The sequence below is a fragment of the Ambystoma mexicanum genome, chromosome 8 (assembly GCF_040938575.1).
Source record: "Ambystoma mexicanum isolate Mex_15411 chromosome 8, UKY_AmexF1_1, whole genome shotgun sequence".
Taxonomy (NCBI): domain Eukaryota; kingdom Metazoa; phylum Chordata; class Amphibia; order Caudata; family Ambystomatidae; genus Ambystoma; species Ambystoma mexicanum.
The window spans coordinates 1,093,874,062-1,093,894,089 of record NC_090929.1 but is presented as its reverse complement, the minus strand read 5'-3'; the positions used below and the strand labels follow the sequence as shown (position 1 = coordinate 1,093,894,089).

Sequence of the window (20,028 nt, the reverse complement as noted above, 5' to 3'; positions counted from 1 at the left end):
GGAGCGTCAGTGCGTGATGGATGTGCTTATCATGAAAATATAGTCGTTGCAGCGCAAGAGGAAGTGGAGACATGCACACACGAGTCGGAGCAACAGCGTCCTGATGTTGAAGTTCGAGGCAAGAAAGTTTCAAAGAAAAGAAAGCAAAAGAAGGTTAGTGTCCTGGTCACTATATTATGTTGTTTTTCACTGTTAATAGTTCAATACTGTAAGTTGTGTTTAAACTGAACATCCCTTTTCCAATCTGTCCTCTAGTTGCGAGTAGGTGTACGAACTAGATCTACACAGACAGTGAAGCGAACGAGAGATGTTGCTTGTCAAACCTTTTGGCAGGGACTTGAGACTGGAGATGCATCGTGCCAATGGGAAGAATATGAAGTGATTGACAACGGAGCTATACCACCACCAGCCATTGATAGTGAATGTCCTCCTGGTAGTTCGGATGCAGTCGGAGATCAATTCACAGAATCCACACCCGCAAAAACTAAGACCGCGAGAAAGTTGAAGAAATTGTTTTATTCACCCATCGCCGGAGAAGGAACAGATGTTGCAATGGAAGAGAATGAAGTGGACGACAATGAAACACCATCAATATCACTGAACATAGCGGAAGACGATATCAGAGATTCTACCTTTCATGTGAGTGACATGTCCTCAACGTTACAGGCCGAACCAGCTGGGATGCAGAGTGACAGTATAAGGAAAGAGGCCAAATTCATTGTATTCGATAGTTGTTTGATTGATATTATTATTAGGATGAAATGTGGGCATTCGGTTGGTGGGGAAGTATGTGGGGAGCCATTGATTAATGTGACTCGTGCAATTCGAGGCACTAACCTTAAAATACATGCCACCTGTACAAAATATCATCCTTTCTCATGGTCTGCACAACCCATGCTGGGGCAACTGCCAGCAGGCAATCTACTTTAGTGGTTCAAGTTTTAAAAAGTTAGAGTATTTCTTTCAGTTTGTAGGAATCCATTTCTATGCGAAAACTCAGTTCTACAAATACCAAATCGATTATCTATTTCCAGCCATTAGCGAAGCTTGGAGAATGGAAAAAATGTCTATTGATAGTACATTCGCGGGCAAACGGTTCAGGCTAGCCGGTGATGGACAGTGCGACAGCCCAGGATTTTCAGCCGAGTACTGCACCTACCACTTTCAGGACATGGAAAGTAAGAAAATTGTGAGTTCGGTGGTCGTGCAGGTGTCACAAAGTACATCCTCAGTGGCCATGGAGAAAGTTGGCTTTGTAGCATCATTGCAAGAACTACAATCGCAGGGAATGGTGATCGACCTGATAGCCACGGACAGACACGTTTCAATTGCCAAGACAATGAGAGAAGAGTACAAAAATATAAATCACCAATTTGACGTATGGCATCTTGCAAAAACAATCAATAAAAAAATGTCGGCTGCAGGTAAAAAAAAAGATATGCAAGGTATTTCACAGTGGTCCAAGTCAATCAGCAACCATCTTTGGTGGAGCTCAAAAACATGTGGAGGGTCGTTGGAAATTCTACTGGAAAAATGGCGGTCAGTAATGCTACACTGTAGCAACGTTCACCGCTGGACCACAAACCAACATTTCCACAATTGTGAACATGGCCATTTGTCCACAGAGGAGGCACGGAAGAAGAAGTGGTTGATTCCTTCATCACCCACTCACAAAGCCATTGAAAAGATTGTATTTGATAAAACTATAACAAGAGATTTGAGGGGACTCACGGAATTCTGCCACACAGGAGATTTGGAGGTGTTCCACAATATGTGCCTAAAGTACAGGCCAAAACGATTGCATTTTGGCATGGAGGGCATGATAAATCGGACTCTTCTAGCGGTCTTGGCACATAACCATAATGTTGGCCGTCAACAAAGTAGGACGACCGGAACTTTAGGGACGCTTCGCTACAATAAGGCCTTCACTAAAAGAAGTAAACAATGGGTGATCAAACCAGTGTTTCAGGATATGCAATATGAGTTTATTGAGAGACTTATTGTTGATGTCCTAGATAGGCACATACATGGAGTTGTGAACGAACCTGTGCAGGGGACAACTGCATTGCCACCTAACATTGCCTCTGTTCCATGTCCACCTAAAGCAGAGCTCATTGAGAAATACACATCACGGTTTAAATGATTGTAATTTGATTGTCTGTTCTCTCGAGTCTCCTCATGTTGCAGGCCCATTGAATATGTGTATCTATGTATTGTGTAAATAAAAGTGATTGCTCAGTGTACATGCAATGTGTCTATCCAACCTTGTTCATTTGCGCATTAAATTAAACCAAACAGTAATATAAATCATTTTTCAAAAAATATAGAATGTCTCCGTATTTATGGTTCTCTGGGGCTGCAAATGCACGCAGACAAAATGCAAAGATGGAGTGTAAATTTCAAGTCCTGTGAGATGGCCTTACACTGAATGTAGCTAACTAGGAATGTGTGCTCGTTCAAAGTGAAGGTCAGCTGCTTTGATTTTTTGCTCGGGTGCCGGAATGGCCCGCGACTCAGTATAAGGTTCTATTGTTATTTGAACTTGACAGGCCGGGACCATCCCGAAAGACTTCTTTTTGGGGGTGTGGTGCAATAACGTAAACGATAATGAATATAATTTCAGAAACGAAAGCCATTTAATGTTCGTTCATTAGAAGAAATAACGTCGGCATAGAAGGAGTGGTATTTCGGGGCTGCCCTACGCACAGACACAATGGAAAATGCAAATATAATGTAAGTAACTCTTTAGATGAGTTTATACCGCAATTTAATTACTATACAGTAGCTTTAAAGACGGGTTAAGTTGTACTTGTTCGTTCTATGTGGCATATTGTTTTGTACCGCGCACTATCTTGAGGAGAACCATCTCCTTTTACGGAAGCACCTCAAAACCTTCCTCTTTGCTTCTGCTTTCTCTCTCCCTCTCCCCTGCTACAACTGGTCCACTGTCTGCGACCTCGGTCCTGGGCCCTTCCACTCTCCACCGGCACTGCCTCCCTGTCAACCCCTGCACTGGGGGACTGTCTCAGTATCCTACAGCCCCCCCTTCCTAGCACTTGTTCTGCACTTACCTTGCACTCGCCACCAGCTGGCCCTATGTATTTATTATTTTATGCTACTTACCTTGTACTCCACTTCCCCCCTCCCCTTCCCCTTGCACTTTTACCTTCCCCCTACCCCTGCACTTGCGCGATCTGAATGACACCTGGCCTAGTAGGATCGTTGTCTGTCTTCTCCTTGTTCCCCCCCCCTCCCTGCCTCGCCACGCCTTGAAACACTTGTGTATAGGCGCGTTGCAAATGCCATATTATATCATATCAGTGACGAAGTGGTCCACTGGCGCTCAGGCGGCTCTGAAAAAGGCGGAGGAGAGGGGGTGGGTTACTGGAAATGACGTATAATACCCAGTTGCACTGTCCTAGCTATGAAATAATTTCCCGACCTAATATATAAAATGAATAATTTTAATAAAGATCTGATGGTGAGACTAATTTCATTTTGTATGTTTTTAAAACAGGTACATCCTTCATTATTGTATGTGTCACGAGTACCAGACACCGGCGGATGGCTTTTACAACCGCCAGTTGCTTCTCCGCGTGAACAACGTTACCACCCTGACCATTTTATGGGACGATCGCCAAGTACAAGTATGCCCTTACGCGGTACTAATGGCTAGATGCAACATACATACCGTTGTGGTGGCCTAGTGCCTCGTTGTTGGAACAGCCGTGCGATTATCAGTGCGACCGAAGAGCTTATTTTATCGTAAACCAACACCCTGTGTACTACACACGAACATCGCTTGCCTCAAGACGAACTATTTTGGATCGAGAGCAAAGAAAAATGCAAATCGCTGAATATTCTCTAAACATTTGATGTCAAATAAATGTACTTTACCAAATTTACAACGTTGCGGTTTGATTTAAAAGTACAGTTTCATATTCCGAATTGTGGCGCGCTGTGTTGTGAGTTGATCTGTGTTGGTTTCCGGGTTCTGTGTGGAGTCGCGTAGAAGACGCCTGGGCGCGTTTGCCTACGCAGCACAGTCACGTCACGGATAGAGGCGGGGAATATGAATGTTTTGATAAAGTCTGTTTCAGGGGCGGGGGATATGATTTAGTGCCGCAAACGCAGGTGAGCCAGGTCGATGGGGGGAAATGATAGGATTATCACAAAATGGCGGCTGATTTCGAGTGCGTTAATGGACGAAAAGTCGGGTAAGGTCCATAGGAAAGTTTTCTACGATCTACCGATTTATGCTTAAAAACACATGGCCGAACTGTAGGGACAATAAAAAAAAAGTCCCGGAACTATCCTTTAAGGGCTGGATGGGCGACCCCCTTACCTCTATCTTATTCAAGAACAGCAGATATGGGTGCCCCTTCCGTACGGCAACACTCACCTTTATGATAAAAGTACAGGAGTCTAGTTTGCAAACAAAGATAAAGCCCGGAGAAAAGGAAAAGTAACCACTTGGTTCCTGGGAGCCAGTCATACATTAGTGTTAGGAGTACAAGGGAGCTGGACAGTGCATCTTTGATCCACTGTCCAGCTCCTCTTGAGATGCAATAAGATGACCTGTGAATTTCTAGAAGTAGCACAAATAAAACAAGCACATTCTCTGTTCCCCTTTCATTTGCACTACATGTTCATAACCTGGCCCTAACAGTTTATCTAAAACAAAGCTTGAAGACCTCTCCTCATAAATAAACAGTGTCAGGTTGGGATAAAAAATAAACGAGTTAGGCGAAAAATCGGAGGTAAATCCTCCAAAAAATAACCCTGAGGAATTACTGTTACCGTTACCGCCACTTCGTCAGGTGGATTTTCCACCTGATTACAAGTAGTGGTGGCGGTGTAATTGCCCATTCATTTTGGGTCCATTGGACACAATGGAGCTTTTTTTGTGGAATTACCGCCGCAGTAATTACACCAATTCTGCCAATTTTTCTGCGTTGAGTGGGAAGATTTTCCTCCAAAGTTTTGCTGCAAGTAAATCCTCCACTCCAACACAAACTCATAATTTGGCGTAGTGGTAAAATTGGAGGTAACTCAGTTACTGCCAATTTGACCACTTACAGCCAAACTCGTAATGAGGAAGTGCCAGCGGTGTCCCTATCGTGCAGATTGTAGTCTCCACCAGGATTCTACAGATAATAAAGTCTTAGGGACAACACACCCTGCCACTCCTTTCCCACAGGTCATCTTGACAGGCGTATAGTGTCCTGCCCACTATTGGTAATCTACACCAGAAGAACATTGTGTAGCATACTGCCTCCTGATTCTGGCTGATAGTGCCCTAGTTCAATGCAAGGGTCAGGGTGCCCCTTTCCATCTCTAGGGATTTCTTATACCATTAGCTTCCTCGCTCATTGTTCCTTCCTTCTTCTTCACTCTAAACAATATTGTTCCCTTTCCACTATTTAGGCTAGCTAAGGGATAGCTTGCACATCCCGCTTTGTACTCCTTCTCGTTCCTCCCTCGCTACAGGTTATTGTGCCCTTTACGCTCAGGAGGCTTATGGGGCCTTATGCCCTTAATAAGGGCATGGCTGCCTCCAAACTCGGTCCGGGTCTGTGGTCCCTGAATGGGGAAATACCGGGCCATTCCAACCTTGGAGGGCCCGGTATTTCCCCATTCAGGGAACCCGGACCATCCCCATTCCCTTTGAGCCCCCATAGGGCTCAAAGGGAATGGGGAGCATGCTAACAGCGAGCCCATTAATGACGGGCCCGTTTTTAGCATGCTGCTCCCCTCGCGGTACCTGCAAAGGACAGAGCGAGTCCCAAAAGGGGACCTCGTAATAGGGTGGTACGGGGTTAACGGCTCCAGCACCTTTACCGGCGCCATTAACCCCTTAACGCCCACCTCGTAATGAGTCCCCAGGTCTTTAAGGATTTCCACATAGTTTTGCACCACTTTGCCGGCTGCTGGCCCAGGGACTGCAGGTTTCCACACAGAACTGGCCTTCTCTGCCCTCAAACCTCTACTCTGTGTTCCTGGCAAGCAGAGGTTATTTCAGCAGATCTTCTGGCTTCTCCAATCGGCCAAGGGGGCCTGATCTCTCTGTTCTCTGCTTCGAGTCTCCTTCAGCTATTCTGCTGTCACTCCTGCTCTCTAGCATGCCTCAGCCCTCATAATGATTTGATAGCCCAGGCTCATACTTTCCCTTTGATTGCCTTGTTTTGATTGGCCATATAGAGTCTCTTTTATGTTGTGCTTCATTGGCTACAGGGTCTTTTGTTTATTTCTAGTCTCCCCGGTTACATTTCGGCTGACCCTTGAATTCAGAAGAAGTCCCAGAAATCTCTGCGTCGGTCCCTCCGCTTGCTCATCTTCAGAATTCCTCCCAGCAACGGGTTTCTGCAACACCTCCCAGCCTTTGGGTTCGTGGGTAAGTCCCTGGTTCTCATGTTCCCTTCATCCATGTTGCTGGTAGATGCCTGCGCTCCAGTGTTGTCCCTTGTCAGTGTCCTCTCTCCTACCTAAACAGCAGCATTTCTCCGCATTACACGCAGAGCCAGTTTGTTTCTATGGAGGTTTACAAGTAAATCTCTGTGTGACAGTTCTCTCTCTTGGGTGCTCATTCTTCCAACAATGTAGCATTATTCAGGGCGACTCTTCCTTCTAGGCACTCCAAAACTCGGGGCTACACATTACACTTCAAACATGAAAAAAAGGGGTTTCCTCCATGGGCCAAGCATATAAGCATTAATGCAAAGGACAGAGAGTAAGGCATATTAGTACCCAGCGAGGGCATGGGGGTTTCGGCCTCCAAGCCAATGAGGTTCGGAACGGGGTCCTTAACACACAGGGAAAGACCCCGCTCCGAGCCTCCTCAGAGCAGGAGGCTGCCATCTTCCCTGACCGGGAACAGAGGTAAGTGCACTCCTGCATCCCCAGCCACTCCCCCTAACATCCCATTCCACATATCTACTCCCCTCCCTATCCCAACCCCACACTTACCTGCGCTGCTCTGTCCCTCGCTTGCACCGGTAACAGTACTGTTCCCGGCGCATCTCAGCCATGCGATTAGTCGCTATGGAAAGGGAGAAGGGACTTAGTGTAGTCCCTTCTCCCGTTCCATGGCGGCCATTTTGTTTGTTGACTTTTTTATATCTTTTTAATGGACGCCATGGAAAGGGAGAACGGACTACACGTAGTTCCTTCTCCTCAATCCATGGCTGGCATTTTGGTTGCTTTTTTTTCTAGAGTTCAGAAATGGTGTACACATTGTTTCTCAACTCGAGAAAAAATACTATTAGTACCCTGATACAACATGCCAGGGTACTAATAACAATAAAACCCTCGGAGGGGGGCATTACCAGTTGGTAATGCCCCCCTCCTCTGGTTCCATTGCTTCAATCAATTCTCCTGCAGCAGACATTGCAAATGTCTTGTCGGGCACAATGGGGGATGCCTGCAGAACCCTCCAGGCACTGCCTCCAGGAAGCTCGCCGCTCTTGTCCAGAGGCACTATTATGACAACTACTTTGAGCTGCATACACCACATCGGATCACGTGATGAAGGTAGTGACTAAACATCCTCGCTAATGGCAGCACTGTTCCACATCACTCCCCTTCACCATACCAAACAAGCCCCAGGAGTTGCCATAAGAAGGAGCACCATCCCAGATGCAAACATGAACATATGTTTCAGCTGTGCTGAGCAGGTAATCCTGAAGCACTGCATGCCTGTCTCAGGACATGGAAGCTGGTATTGGTATGCGAACACTTCAGAGGAATACCTGTGGGGAAGCCTTCAACTTCTCAGAAATGAAGTATTTCAATGTTGTGTTACAAAGCTTTTCTACTGCACCAAATCACCACTGTAGTGGTTTCAGGGCCCATGGTTTGTCGGGATGTTGGTGCACTGTGCTGCCACCCTAGTATATACAGACATTGGGCCTCATCACGAGTTTGGAGGTAGCCATGCCCTTAGTAAGGGCATGGCTACCCCCAAACCGGGGTCCGGGTCCCGCAAAAGGGGATTTACCGGGCCATTCTGACCTTGGAGGGTCCGGTAAATCCCTTTTGCGGTACCCGAACCCGGTACATCCCCATTCCCATTTGAGCCCCCATAGTGCTCAATGGGAATGGGGAGGATGGCATCAACGGCCCCGTTCATAACGGGGCCGTTGCTGCCATCCGGTACTGCTCGCGGGTGCCGCTCTGCACGCCTGGTCTGACCAGGCGTTCCAGAGCGGCACCCGCGAGCATACTCAGAATGTTGCGGCGAGGTAACAACGGCGCCGGTAGCAATACTGGCGCCGTTGTTGCCTTACCGCAACATTTGTAATGAGGCCCATAGTCTATGGAGGAAAAGAAATAGGGAGAAGGTGAGGACTGGATGCAGGTGAAATGCTAGAGACGTAATGATGGGGTGAAGGGGAAAATGAATGGTTTGTGATCGCTTGGGTGTGTGTGTTGTACTTTGTTTATAATTTGATGTCGGGATTGAGACAAATAAGTGGGAATTTAGGTATTTAAAGTGGTAAAATTTGCATTAGCTGAATCTTGTTTTTAGATGCATATAAATGTTGTGCAAAAAGCAGTAATGAAAATGCTTGTTTTGCCATAGTGGTTTATTTTGAAATTGGAAAAACTCAGTGTATCAAAAAAAAAAGAAAACATGGTTGTCATTTAGCCAAAGATTATTGAAATATACTAATTAGAAAACACACTCACAATGTGATATTGATGAAAGAAATGTATATAAACATATAGTGTGATGACAATCAAATCTATTACAAAACCGTAATCCTTTAGTCAACGGTTATTTGTATTAGGATTTCTCATTGCTTGGCTGTATACCATCAATAGAACTGTTTCAGAATAATTATTGTTGCATATGTCTCATAAATTTAAATCCTTGTTGAGTATTGCGGTTTACAGATTACTCTCTTCGCTACATAGATCCTTATCATCTCTCTTAAATTGATTTTCTTAAATTAGTTTCCTATCTTCTTGATTGGTATTCCCCTTTTAGGTCAGTGTCCTCAATGATACCCTTGCTCAGATTAATATTGTCAAATGTATGTACTCATGATGACCATGGACTTGTGTCCTTTGCTCTAGGTTTATACCATTGGTATTCCTTGGTAATCCTTAATGCTATTCCAAATATTGTAAGATCATGTTCATTTCTTGTTCAAAGCATTCACATATTAATGTCTCTAAATATTTATTATTATTATGATTCATTGGGATAGTGACTCCCAAATTAATTAAAGTTGCATTGGATAGAAAGCTTAGTCCTGTAGGAGAAATCCTGATGCTTCCGTTTCTGCCACAATTTTTACACAATGGCCTGTGCGTGAGTGAGCAGACTCCCCACTTCAGCCTGTTCTGTCTGTATGTGCGAGGAGGAGCAGCAGCACCCCCTTGAACAACTACCCTCTGAAGCTAGAAATCATGTGCCCCATTCAAGTGCATTTGTTTCTTTTCCATGGTTGTCAACCCAATTTAATTATTATGTGAATAGGTGCTTTATTTAAATTATTGAAGTGTAAACAATTGCAACATGTGTCCTTTGTCACTTGTAACAACATTGAATTCAATAAAAGAAAAACCATTATGAAAAAATAGTTAAAGATAGAAACAAGATTTTTTTTATGTGTTTATGTATTTCGTGCCGAACCCCGCAGGCATCTAGGCTCACACAAACACAAAACAGTACATCAGAAAAGGCCATCACATAACAATCACCTGAATAATAGTGTCTTCAAATATTTACGAAACACCCACAAATTCTTTTCCTTACGCAGGTCAACTGGTAACTTGTCCCAGGCCAAAGCTGCTTGGACTGGAAAGGATCGGCCTTTACCTCTAGCACACTTGCTTCCAGGACAGGTTAGATACATAGCATCACTAGAGCGGGTAACCTGTGAACAATATTGCTAAGTAAGATAAGAAGTTGTCTAAGAAAGGTTTGGCATCAATTGAGATTTGACACATAATATGGAGAATCCATAAAGTAGTACAGTGAACAAGCCAGGTTTTGATGCAGGGGACGAAGTGCTCCTCAGGGGGCACTGGTCAGAGGGTTCGGGACACTACCATTTCCCTACTTTTTGCGTGTATAACTAGGAGGCATACTTTTTCGTGCATTATGTCTGTATGATACAGCGTTTATTTGGTGTTCAATTATAAATGTAAACAATTTCTATAATGTGTATGTTTCAGCATTATGTTTCTCCTTCACTCTCTGCAAACTGCTAATTGTGATGCTTCATATTCAAGGCAAAACTGGCAGGTTTTTTTTACCCGATATATATTTCATTTATAAAACCTTACACTACAAACCACATCTATTATCAGTTACATACCACACAGTAAGGTAGGGCTAGACTTGCTGCCCCAAAATGCCAGTCTAGTCTAGCCAAGTGATAACATACCATGCTTGCCTTATCAAAGATGCCCAGAAGAAAAGTCATGCCTCAGTAAGGAAGGGCTAGACTAGCTGCCCCAAAATGCCAGACTAGTCAAGTGATAGCACATACCATGCTTGCCTTATCATAGATGCCCAGAGAGAAAGTCATGCCACACTAGTAAGGAAGCGCTAGACTCAACTGGCTGCCCAAAAGATGCCAGTCTAGCCAAGTGATAACAAATACCATGCTTGCCTTATCATAGATGCCCAGAAAAAAAGTAATGCCACACTAGTAAGGAAGGGCTAGACTAGACTTGCTGCCCCAAAATGCCAGTCTAGTCTAGCCAAGTGATAACACATACCATGCTTACCTTATCATAGATGCCCAGAAAAAAAGTAATGCCACACTATTAAGGGAGGGCTAGACTAGACTTGCTGCCCCAAAATGCCAGTCTAGTCTAGCTAAGTGATAACACATACCATGCTTGCCTTATCAAAGATGCCCAGAAGACAAGTCATGCCACAGTAAGGAAGGGCTAGACTGGCTGCCCCAAAATGCCAGTCTAGTCAAGTGATAGCACATACCATGCTTGCCTTATCATAGATGCCCAGAGAGAAAGTCATGCCACACTATTAAGGAAGGGCTACAATAGACTGGCTGTACCAAAATGCCAGTCTAGCCAAGTGATAGCATATACCATGCTTGCCTTATCATAGATTCCCAGAGAGAAAGTCATGCCACACTATTAAGGAAGGGCTAGACTAGACTTGCTGCCCCAAAATGCCAGTCTAGTCTAGCCAAGTGATAGCACATACCATGCTTGCCTTATCATAGATGCCCAGAGAGAAAGTCATGCCACACTATTAAGGAAGGGCTAGACTAGACTTGCTGCCCCAAAATGCCAGTCTAGTCTAGTCAAGGGATAACACATACCATGCTTACTTTATCAAGATGCCCAGAAAACAATTTCACTTCGCCTGCCTGTGGGCCTGCGTTCCGCCCCAAGCACCTCTCACTCATACACACACTGAAACACACAATCACACATAGTACAGTAAGGCAGGAGGGAGGGTGGTGACAGGAAAGAAGTGTTGATGCGGGCAGTGAGGACCAGTGCGCTGATAGAAGAGAAGGAGTAAGGATGAGATCGGGAGAAGAGGAAGAGTGGAAGAGTGGGACATGGGGAGAAGAAAGGAGGTGTAGTTGGGAAAGGGGGTTGACAGAAAGATGAAGGCGAAGCGGAGAAGGTGTGAGTGGAGGAAAGGAAGGAGGGAAGAGATATAATGTAAGGGAAGAAGGGATAAAAGGAGTATGCAGTGTAGAAGTTAAGGCGAGGAGGATGAAAGGATGATCGGAGCAGAATAAAATTGAAGGGAGAGTAATAGAGAAGAAGGGAGTATGGGAGGTACGATCTGTAAAGGGCTGGGAGAAAAGAATTGTATATGGAGGAAAAGACACAGGAGGATATAAAGGGAGTGATAAAGGCGACGATATAGAGGCACAGGAAATGGAGGGAGAGGTGACCACCAGAGCACACAGTAAGGAGAGCCTGGGAATGGTGCCATGGTGGATGGAGTGTGCAATGAGAGACAGTGGAAGAAGAGGGGCCTTGTGGAGAGAGAGAGAGAGAGAGAGAGAGGGAGCGAGAGAGAGAGAGAGAGAGAGAGAGAGAGAGAGAGAGAGAGATAGCGCGCGTGCTAAGGAAGGCAGTGCGTTAGAGGATGAGTGGCAAGTACGCCCCCACCGTGCACTGCACACAAGCCCAATGCCCCCGGAGGGATTCCAAAGACCAGATATTCCAGTGGAGAGCTTAACGTGGAGGAGATGGGGGTCGGAGCATGGAGGCTCCCAATCTCCTCATTACAAATGAACCATTATGTGCAGTGCAGGTCATTGGGCCGGCTCTCTGCGGATCTGAGATCCGGCACCAGATATGGAGCCGGATCTCGTGATCCGGCCAGAGTCAGCCGCCCAAGCCCATGAACCGCGCTGGAATCATTTAAAAAATAAAAAATAAAAAACTTCCGCGCCGCCAGCATTGCATTTTATCGCAGCTTTGGCACCGGTGTGTAATGCACAATGCTCACTACATGTACAACTGATTCTACATGTACAACTGATTCCTTTCAGTTGTATATGTAGCGAGCATTGTGCATTACACACCAGTGCCAAAACTGGCGGCCTGCCGTAGCGGGCGCTTTTTCTTATTTTCTTTATTTTTTCAAGTATTCCAGCATTGCTGGGTGTCCACTACAGGTCCCCCCACCCAAACTCACCCCCCACCCGGCCCTTGTGTTGTGAGATCCCCCACCACATGTTTTTCCATTTCCACTACTGATTATGTGCAAAAACGTCCTGGAGATCCCTGCCCTTCCGGGGGTCAGCAGAGTGAAGGTGCAGGGTACACGTTGTCGGATAGCCCACATCGTTGTGTGGGCGGGCTGCCGTTGCGGCCAGGACATTGATGTTCCAGACGTGACGTCAAGGGAAGGGGAGGGGCGGGACTGGGGTTGCGGCAGTTGCCGCCAAGTTATCATTAAAGAAGATTCCTAGCACCTCTGTCTCCCGCGTATCATTCCGCGCGCTGGTGGGCGCGCCTGGTAACCCCGCAGGTAGCGGGCCAACAATGGTGACGAGCGGCACGGGCCCTAGCAAGTCGTGCCGAGGCCTACAGTCGAGCAGAGCAGCGCGTCGGCGCACCTCGGACACGACCCCCAGCAGTGGATGCATTACCCCGTCTCCCGTGTGACACCACGCCCTGGCAAAAGCGCCCAGACAAGCGAAGACGGCGCCCGCACACGGAGGAGGCAGCGGGGAAACACGGAGCCCCCAGAAGGGACCCCGCAGCTCCCCGCCCACAACCCGTCGGCAGGAGTAGAACGCTCACTCCCCAGGGCGACGCGGCGCCTTGCAGGCAGCGGAAGAAAGGTGCCGAGTGCTCCTTTGGAACAGCGCCCACACAGGCAAGTCGCCCCACGTGCGCAGAGGTAATCATAAACCTCGGGCACCAGACGCCAGTATTGCATGCCCCACGTGCCTGCACAGAGGCAAGTCGCTCCACGTGTGAGGCGAATACAAACCTCGGGTGCCAGGCACAAAAGCCACACCCCACACGTGCCTGCACACAAGCAAGCAACCTCGTCCAGCCGTCATGTCGGACACGGCGAGCACCCCAGCCTCATCCTCGGGTCGGGCGGGAACGGCGGCACCAGCATCATCAGGCATAGATGCAGCACAAGTGAACAACCAACACGCGCAAAGCAAGGGAGGTGCATCCCAGGTCATGCAAATGCCAAACCCGTTTGAAATTCGTGATACATCGAATCTAGGACCTCGATGGAGCATATGGCTCCGGGACTTTAAGTTCTACACCGGTGCCATAGGGCTAACCGATGATACAAGACTGAAAAACACATTATTCATGGCCGTGGGTCCAGCAGCAAGAGACATTGCAGGGGAATTACTAAATGTGGACACGATTACATATGGGGAACTGCATGCCAAACTATCTGACTACTTTGCCCCGCACACCAACGTCGACTATGAACGACACATGTTTCACACGACCAGACAAGAAAAGGGTGAGTCAATAGACAATTTCGTAATGCGTCTTCGCATTAAACTAAAACATTGTGAATTCCATAAATACTCTAATGAGGAGGCTCTCAGGTCTCAAGTAATTGCAGGATGCCTCTCACAACCATTTTGCAAGCAACTATTACAGACACAAAGATCCCTGGAGGAAATACTAGCACTGGCGCGCATGGAAGCGGCCGTCAACTCCCAACTGGACAGTCTTGGAAAAGTATCCATACAACAGCCTAGTGAAAACACTGATTCAGTCAACAAACTGTATGCACACCCCAACCAAGGAAACAAACGTCCCGAAGCCACATGCTTTAAATGCGGACATGAGTACCCACACATAGGAGAATGCCCCGCCATAGGACAAAAGTGCGCCGCATGCAGAGGAATGGATCACTATAGAGCCATGTGCAAGAATGCGCCTAAATACACGCCCACCAAGCACCGAAATCAAGACAGGCGCCGATACAGTTGCCAGAGCCCACCCAGGTCTCTAGGGGACAGTGAAAGGAGACCCTCCAGGAAAGAGGACGGCGACCGCAAGAACCGATACACGCGTGAGGACAGACGCTCGTTGGAAGACAAGAGACGCTCACACAGAAGACGATTTGTGAGGTACGTTGAAACTCGCTCACCCACCAGCAGCGACACTCTGTCCTCAGAAGAAGATCAAAGAAGGAAAGGATACGTGTGGGCTTTGAAAGACAACACAGCAGCCACCCAACACAGTCCCATACTAACGTTGCAGGTAAATGACACTCCATTAAAGTTCCTGATAGACACCGGCGCGACGGTCAACATCATTAGCGAACAAGCATACGAATCCCTGGCCCGGCAACCCAAAATCAGGAAAGCCACGGTAGACATATATCCCTATGGCTCCACGACCCCTCTGCCGTGCCGAGGCATGATCACAGCATGGTGCACTCATAAGGGACACACAGCAAAAGTCCCTCTACACATTCTGAAAACGGAAGCTAACAGCGGATGCATACTAAGCTTCTGTACCGCAGTAGACATGGGACTGGTGCACGTCCTGTACCAGCTGATGGCGCATAAATATTTTGCCAAACTGGACGCAATCGAACAATCATTCCCAAAACTCTTCACCGGGTTAGGCAAGCTGAGAAACAGGAAGGTCCATCTTCACATAAACCCTCATATCAAACCTGTTGCCCAGCACTATTGAGGGATCCCCTTCAACATTCAGAGGCAGGTGGAAGAAGAACTTGATAAACTCATCAAAATGAATGTCATTGAACCTGTGTCAGGTCCCACACCATAGGTATCCCCCATCGTCCCCGTCCTCAAGAAGTCACCGGATGGATCCATATGTCTATGTGTAGACATGCGCAGGGCTAACACCGCCATTGAAAGAGAGAGGCACCAGGCACCCAGGATCACTGACATGATCCATTTCCTGCACGGTGCAAGGATCTTCTCGAAATTGGACCTCACGAAAGGTTATCACCAGATCGAGATAGCGCCTGAATCCCGCTACATCACCACATTTGTCACCCATCTTGGTCTGTTTCAGTACAAAAGACTCAGTTTTGGCATTTTCTCCGCCGCCAAAATTTTCCAGGAGGAAATTCACAAGGTTATCAGAAACGTCCCGAACTGTTTGAACTATTCAGACGACGTCCTAGTCTACGGCAAGTCGCAGGAAGAACATGACATAGCTCTCCACAGGGTGTGCCTGGCTCTGGACGAAGCAGGTTTGACACTAAACAAATCAAAGTGTGAGTTCTTAAAAGGTTCTCTGAGATTCTTCGGACACATTTTCTCGGGCAAAGGAATGAGACCCGATCCGGAAAAAGTCAGCCACACCCCCCATCAACACCACGGACTTGAGGTCGTTTCTGGGCCTAGCGAGCTACTGCTCCAGATATCTAAAAGACTATGCCACTGTCAGCAACCCGCTGCGCCTTCTCACATGCAAGGACGCTCCGTTCATATGGTCGAAAGATTGTCAAGAGGCGTTCGAAGCCATATGGAGAGCCATATCGCAGGCTGAAGACATGGCGCACTTCGATGCCAGCCGCAACACCAAACTCATCGTGGATGCCAGTCCCGTGGGACTCGGTGCCATACTAACGCAGAAGGACCCCAAGGAACCACAAACACACACATAGTGGCATATGCCAGCAGAAGCCTGACAACCACAGAGCAGGCGTACTCTCAGGCGGAAAAGGAAATCTTGGCAGTCGCCTGGGCTTGCGAATATTTCCATCTCTGTTTATTCAGCAAGGAATTTACCATCATCACAGACCACCAGGCACTACTCACCATATACGGAAGCCCGAAAGCCAGGATGCCACCGAGAATAGCCGATGGGGTCTGCGTCTACAGGACTACAGATTCGCAATACAACACCGATCCGGGAAGGAGGAAAACCCCGCAGATTACCTCTCCCGCCATCCAAAAACTACGACGGCGTCCCAGCCATCCATAGCAGACGCGTACATAAACTACATCATACACCACCTACAACCGATGTCAGTAGGCTGGGCAGAACTATCAGCACAGTCAGAGGCGGACCCCGCACTCAGAATCGTGAGACACTGCCTACAAGATGACAATATGGCCCTCATGAGACAACAAGCGAGGGGAGAGTCAGAGACAACACGAGAGGAGGTCAAGTGGCTTCACCAAGTCCAGGAGGAACTGACGGTAGTAGAGAACAACGTACTACTAAAGGGCTGCAAAGTCGTCATCCCGAGGACTCTCCGGGAGAGGATAGTACATGTGGCCCATGAAGGACATCGAGGCGTAGTCGCCACGAAATGCCTCCTTCAACAGAAAGCCTGGTTTCCGCAGCTCGACCGTCTGGTAGAGACCATCATAGGAAACTGCCACGTCTGCGCCCAAGTGGCACCGCCACCTCACCCGAACCCCCTACAGACATCACCGTTGCCGAGCAAGGTGTGGGAAGAGCTAGCGGTAGACCTGTTTGGACCTCTAAGCAATGGGACTCACGTCGTCGTACTCATGGACGAACACTCGAGATACCCGGATGCCCAGATAGTGGAAAGCAGTGCGACATTGAGTGTCATCCTGGCACTTGACAGAATGCGCTCAGCATACGCCATCCCAAAGGTCATAAAGTCGGACAATGGTCCCACATTCGTAAGCCGTGACTTGCAGAAATTTGCGAAATACATGGGGTTTCAACACAGACGAATAACCCCCCGATGGCCCCAGGCCAACAGCATGGTCGAAAGGTTCATGGCCAGCATCAAGAGAACCCTACAAATCGCACACGTGCAAAACAAGCCCTTCGAGCAGGCTCTCAACCAGCTACTCAGGAAATACCGGCACACGCCACACAGTACGACAGGAATATGCCCAGCAGACCTGCTATTCCGGAGGCCGATCACCATGAGGCTACCGGAAGATCCAAGGCCGCAAGAACTGACCCGCTGGAACAAGTGGTGAAAGATAACGACACCGCAAGGAAAGCAATGTCTAAGGAAGTCACAGACAGGAAAAGACGAGCCCACGAAAGCATAATGCAGCCAGGTGACGAAGTGTGGCTCAGACAACCAAAAAGCCGAAAGGAAGAAGCCACGTTCGCGTCCACCCCTCTTCTCATAACCCATAAGAAAGGCACTATGGTCACCGCACAAAGAAATGACAGTTCGGTAGTGACTAGAAACAGCTCGCACTTCAAACACGTCACACCGGGCCCCGGAGGTCAATGGACGATGGACCGAGACAGCGAGGATGACCATCCACGAGAAGAAGCCTATCAAGGAGATGGGGAAGAGTCAGGAGGCGAAACAGGCATACCGCCGCCTGCCAAGGAACGACTAACCCCGAGCAGGTTGAGACGTCCCCAGAGGAGCCGTATGAAGCCAACTCGACAAATCAAGGAGATGGGGTGAGGAAAGCTGTGGGACTTGCATGCTAAAAAGGGGGGAGATGTCAGATAGCCCACATCGTTGTGTGGGCGGGCCGCCGTTGCGGCCAGGACATTGACGTCCCGGACGTGACGTCAAGGGAAGGGGAGGGGCGGGACCGGGGTTGCGGCAGTTGCCGCCAAGTTATCATTAAAGAAGGTTCCTAGCACCTCTGTCTCCCGCGTATCATTCCGCGCGCTGGTGGGCGCGCCTGGTAACCCCGCAGGTAGCGGGCCAACACACGTCACACATGCCTTGTCTGAGCGGTGCTGCCCTGTGGAGTTTAGCGCAAGTGTGTGACGAGGGCCTCGCAGCGCCACTATCACCTTGCCGAGCATAGCACTGCCTTGCAAGCCTTACCCAAGTCTCTGGCTGTGGCGAGGTACGCAGCCTTTCATACGCCTGCATTCGATGCCAACGCTCTAGTGTGCGCCATAACCAGCGTTCATACCCAGTCACACAACATAACATTCACAAGCTTCATTTCACCCAGAACATTATCATTCATTCACAGTTTCACAGACACAACAGTCACACACATATGCTTGAACACACTCACACATGCACCTCCGTTCACGGTACCCAGTCATTTTACCGAAAAGAAATCAAAGTGGTAAGTTTTACCGCAGCCAAAAATACCACCAAAATACAGGAACATTGTATTAAACATATATATATATATGGTAGTGGGGCAAGGGGTTAAAATGGGTTGGAATGGGGTGGGGTTAGAAGGATAGGAAAACAGGGGTTTGGAGGGGACCCCCAAATACCAAAAAAACAATTCAGTATTTTTTCGTTATTTTGACTTCAGTGATATGTACCACTCTGATTTTAAAATCACATATAACCTCATTCACATGCACAAACACACATGCATATGTACACATTTTATAAACACATTTTTACAATTAAAAGAAAGGTACCTCTCCAGTAAAGTGCTGACGCACCGTCTTCTTGGCCAGCTCCACTCGAGTGTGTGCCTCTGCTCCAGACAGGAACCAGGAAGCTGAGCTGACTAGTGGGGGGGGTTGCACAGGCACCAGGGTGGAGCCAGAGGGGCAACCGCCCCCCTACCCACCTGTCCACCCCTGGCTCTGCCACTGCCATGTTTACTAGAGCCCTAGGCCCCCAGGGCGTGGATTTATATAAACCAGGGCCTGAACCCTAACCACAGCGCCCCCACTGAACATATTTGTAACTGGAATTTAATTTCAGATACTCAGTTCTGAGTTTCCTTTCAATGCTTCCCTGTAGTCGCTGGTGCCATTGTGGGAGGCACGGACGCCCACGGGTCTGCCAACTCCAAGCTGCCTTTAAAACGTCTGCTTTTGCAGCACTCGAATCTATTGAATGCATCTAATGCAGACTTACCAAACTTCTGCCCGGCTGCTCACTCGTAACGAATGCTTCTGACTGCTTCATTCACCATCTGTCAGTCCCTTCATTATCAGATGCCTTCGGGAGTCAGTCATTTTCTTCTCCTATGCAACGTTACAGCAGAGTCACGCGTCCTTTTTAGAAACTCGGATTCCAGAAATGAAGAAAGCATCCACATTTTAACAGAAGGTCCAGGACTAAAAGCAGCTGCATTCCAGGACCCAATGGGTCATGGCGCCTCTTCCGTGCAGCCGGGAGAGAACATCCCTTACATGGTATGAAATAACCATGTGCCTGCCCTGCCCCTGCCAACGGGGCAGAACTGCTCCGAGCATCTTACTACTCGGAGGGGCAGAGTTTGAGTAGGGCTATGGGGTAATGGGAGGCTTTCTGACAGGCGAGTGAGTGCCTCTCAAGGACCAGTGGTGGGAGGGTAGGGGTAGAGTCAGTAACATCAGGCTCGCCTGGTAGGCTGTTCTGCTGTAATGCGCCTATACAGCTAAATGTTTTTTCAAGGCGCATCAAGACAATGAGGGGGAGAAAAAAACAGGACAGAAAACGTTCCCTCTAGGCCCTGAGACATTCGGGTCGTGCAAGTGCATTGAAATGAGGGGAACACGGGAAGGGGTGACGATAGGGAGGAACGGGGAGGAAAAACAACAACACGTTCCTACTAGGCCTACAGGCCATTTGGGTCGTGCACGTGTATTGGCAGAATTTAAAGGAGGAGGAGGGGATGTGAGGGGAGAAGAGGGAAGGCGAGGGAAACAAGACAGAAGCGTTCCTACTAA

At 48.0% G+C, this 20,028-nt stretch overlaps 1 protein-coding gene across 1 annotated transcript in view; it reads right to left on the bottom strand.

Moving 5' to 3' along the window:
- The window catches only part of LOC138472766 (chloride channel protein ClC-Kb-like), a 639,821-nt gene extending 620,712 nt beyond the window's left edge, over positions 1–19,109 (bottom strand). The window contains exon 1 of the mRNA XM_069611097.1: positions 18,784–19,109. Within this exon, the coding sequence (XP_069467198.1) occupies positions 18,784–18,967 (184 nt within the window). The 5' untranslated portion in view covers positions 18,968–19,109. The remainder of the gene's footprint in view (positions 1–18,783) is intronic.
- Positions 19,110–20,028: the final 919 nt, after the last annotated feature.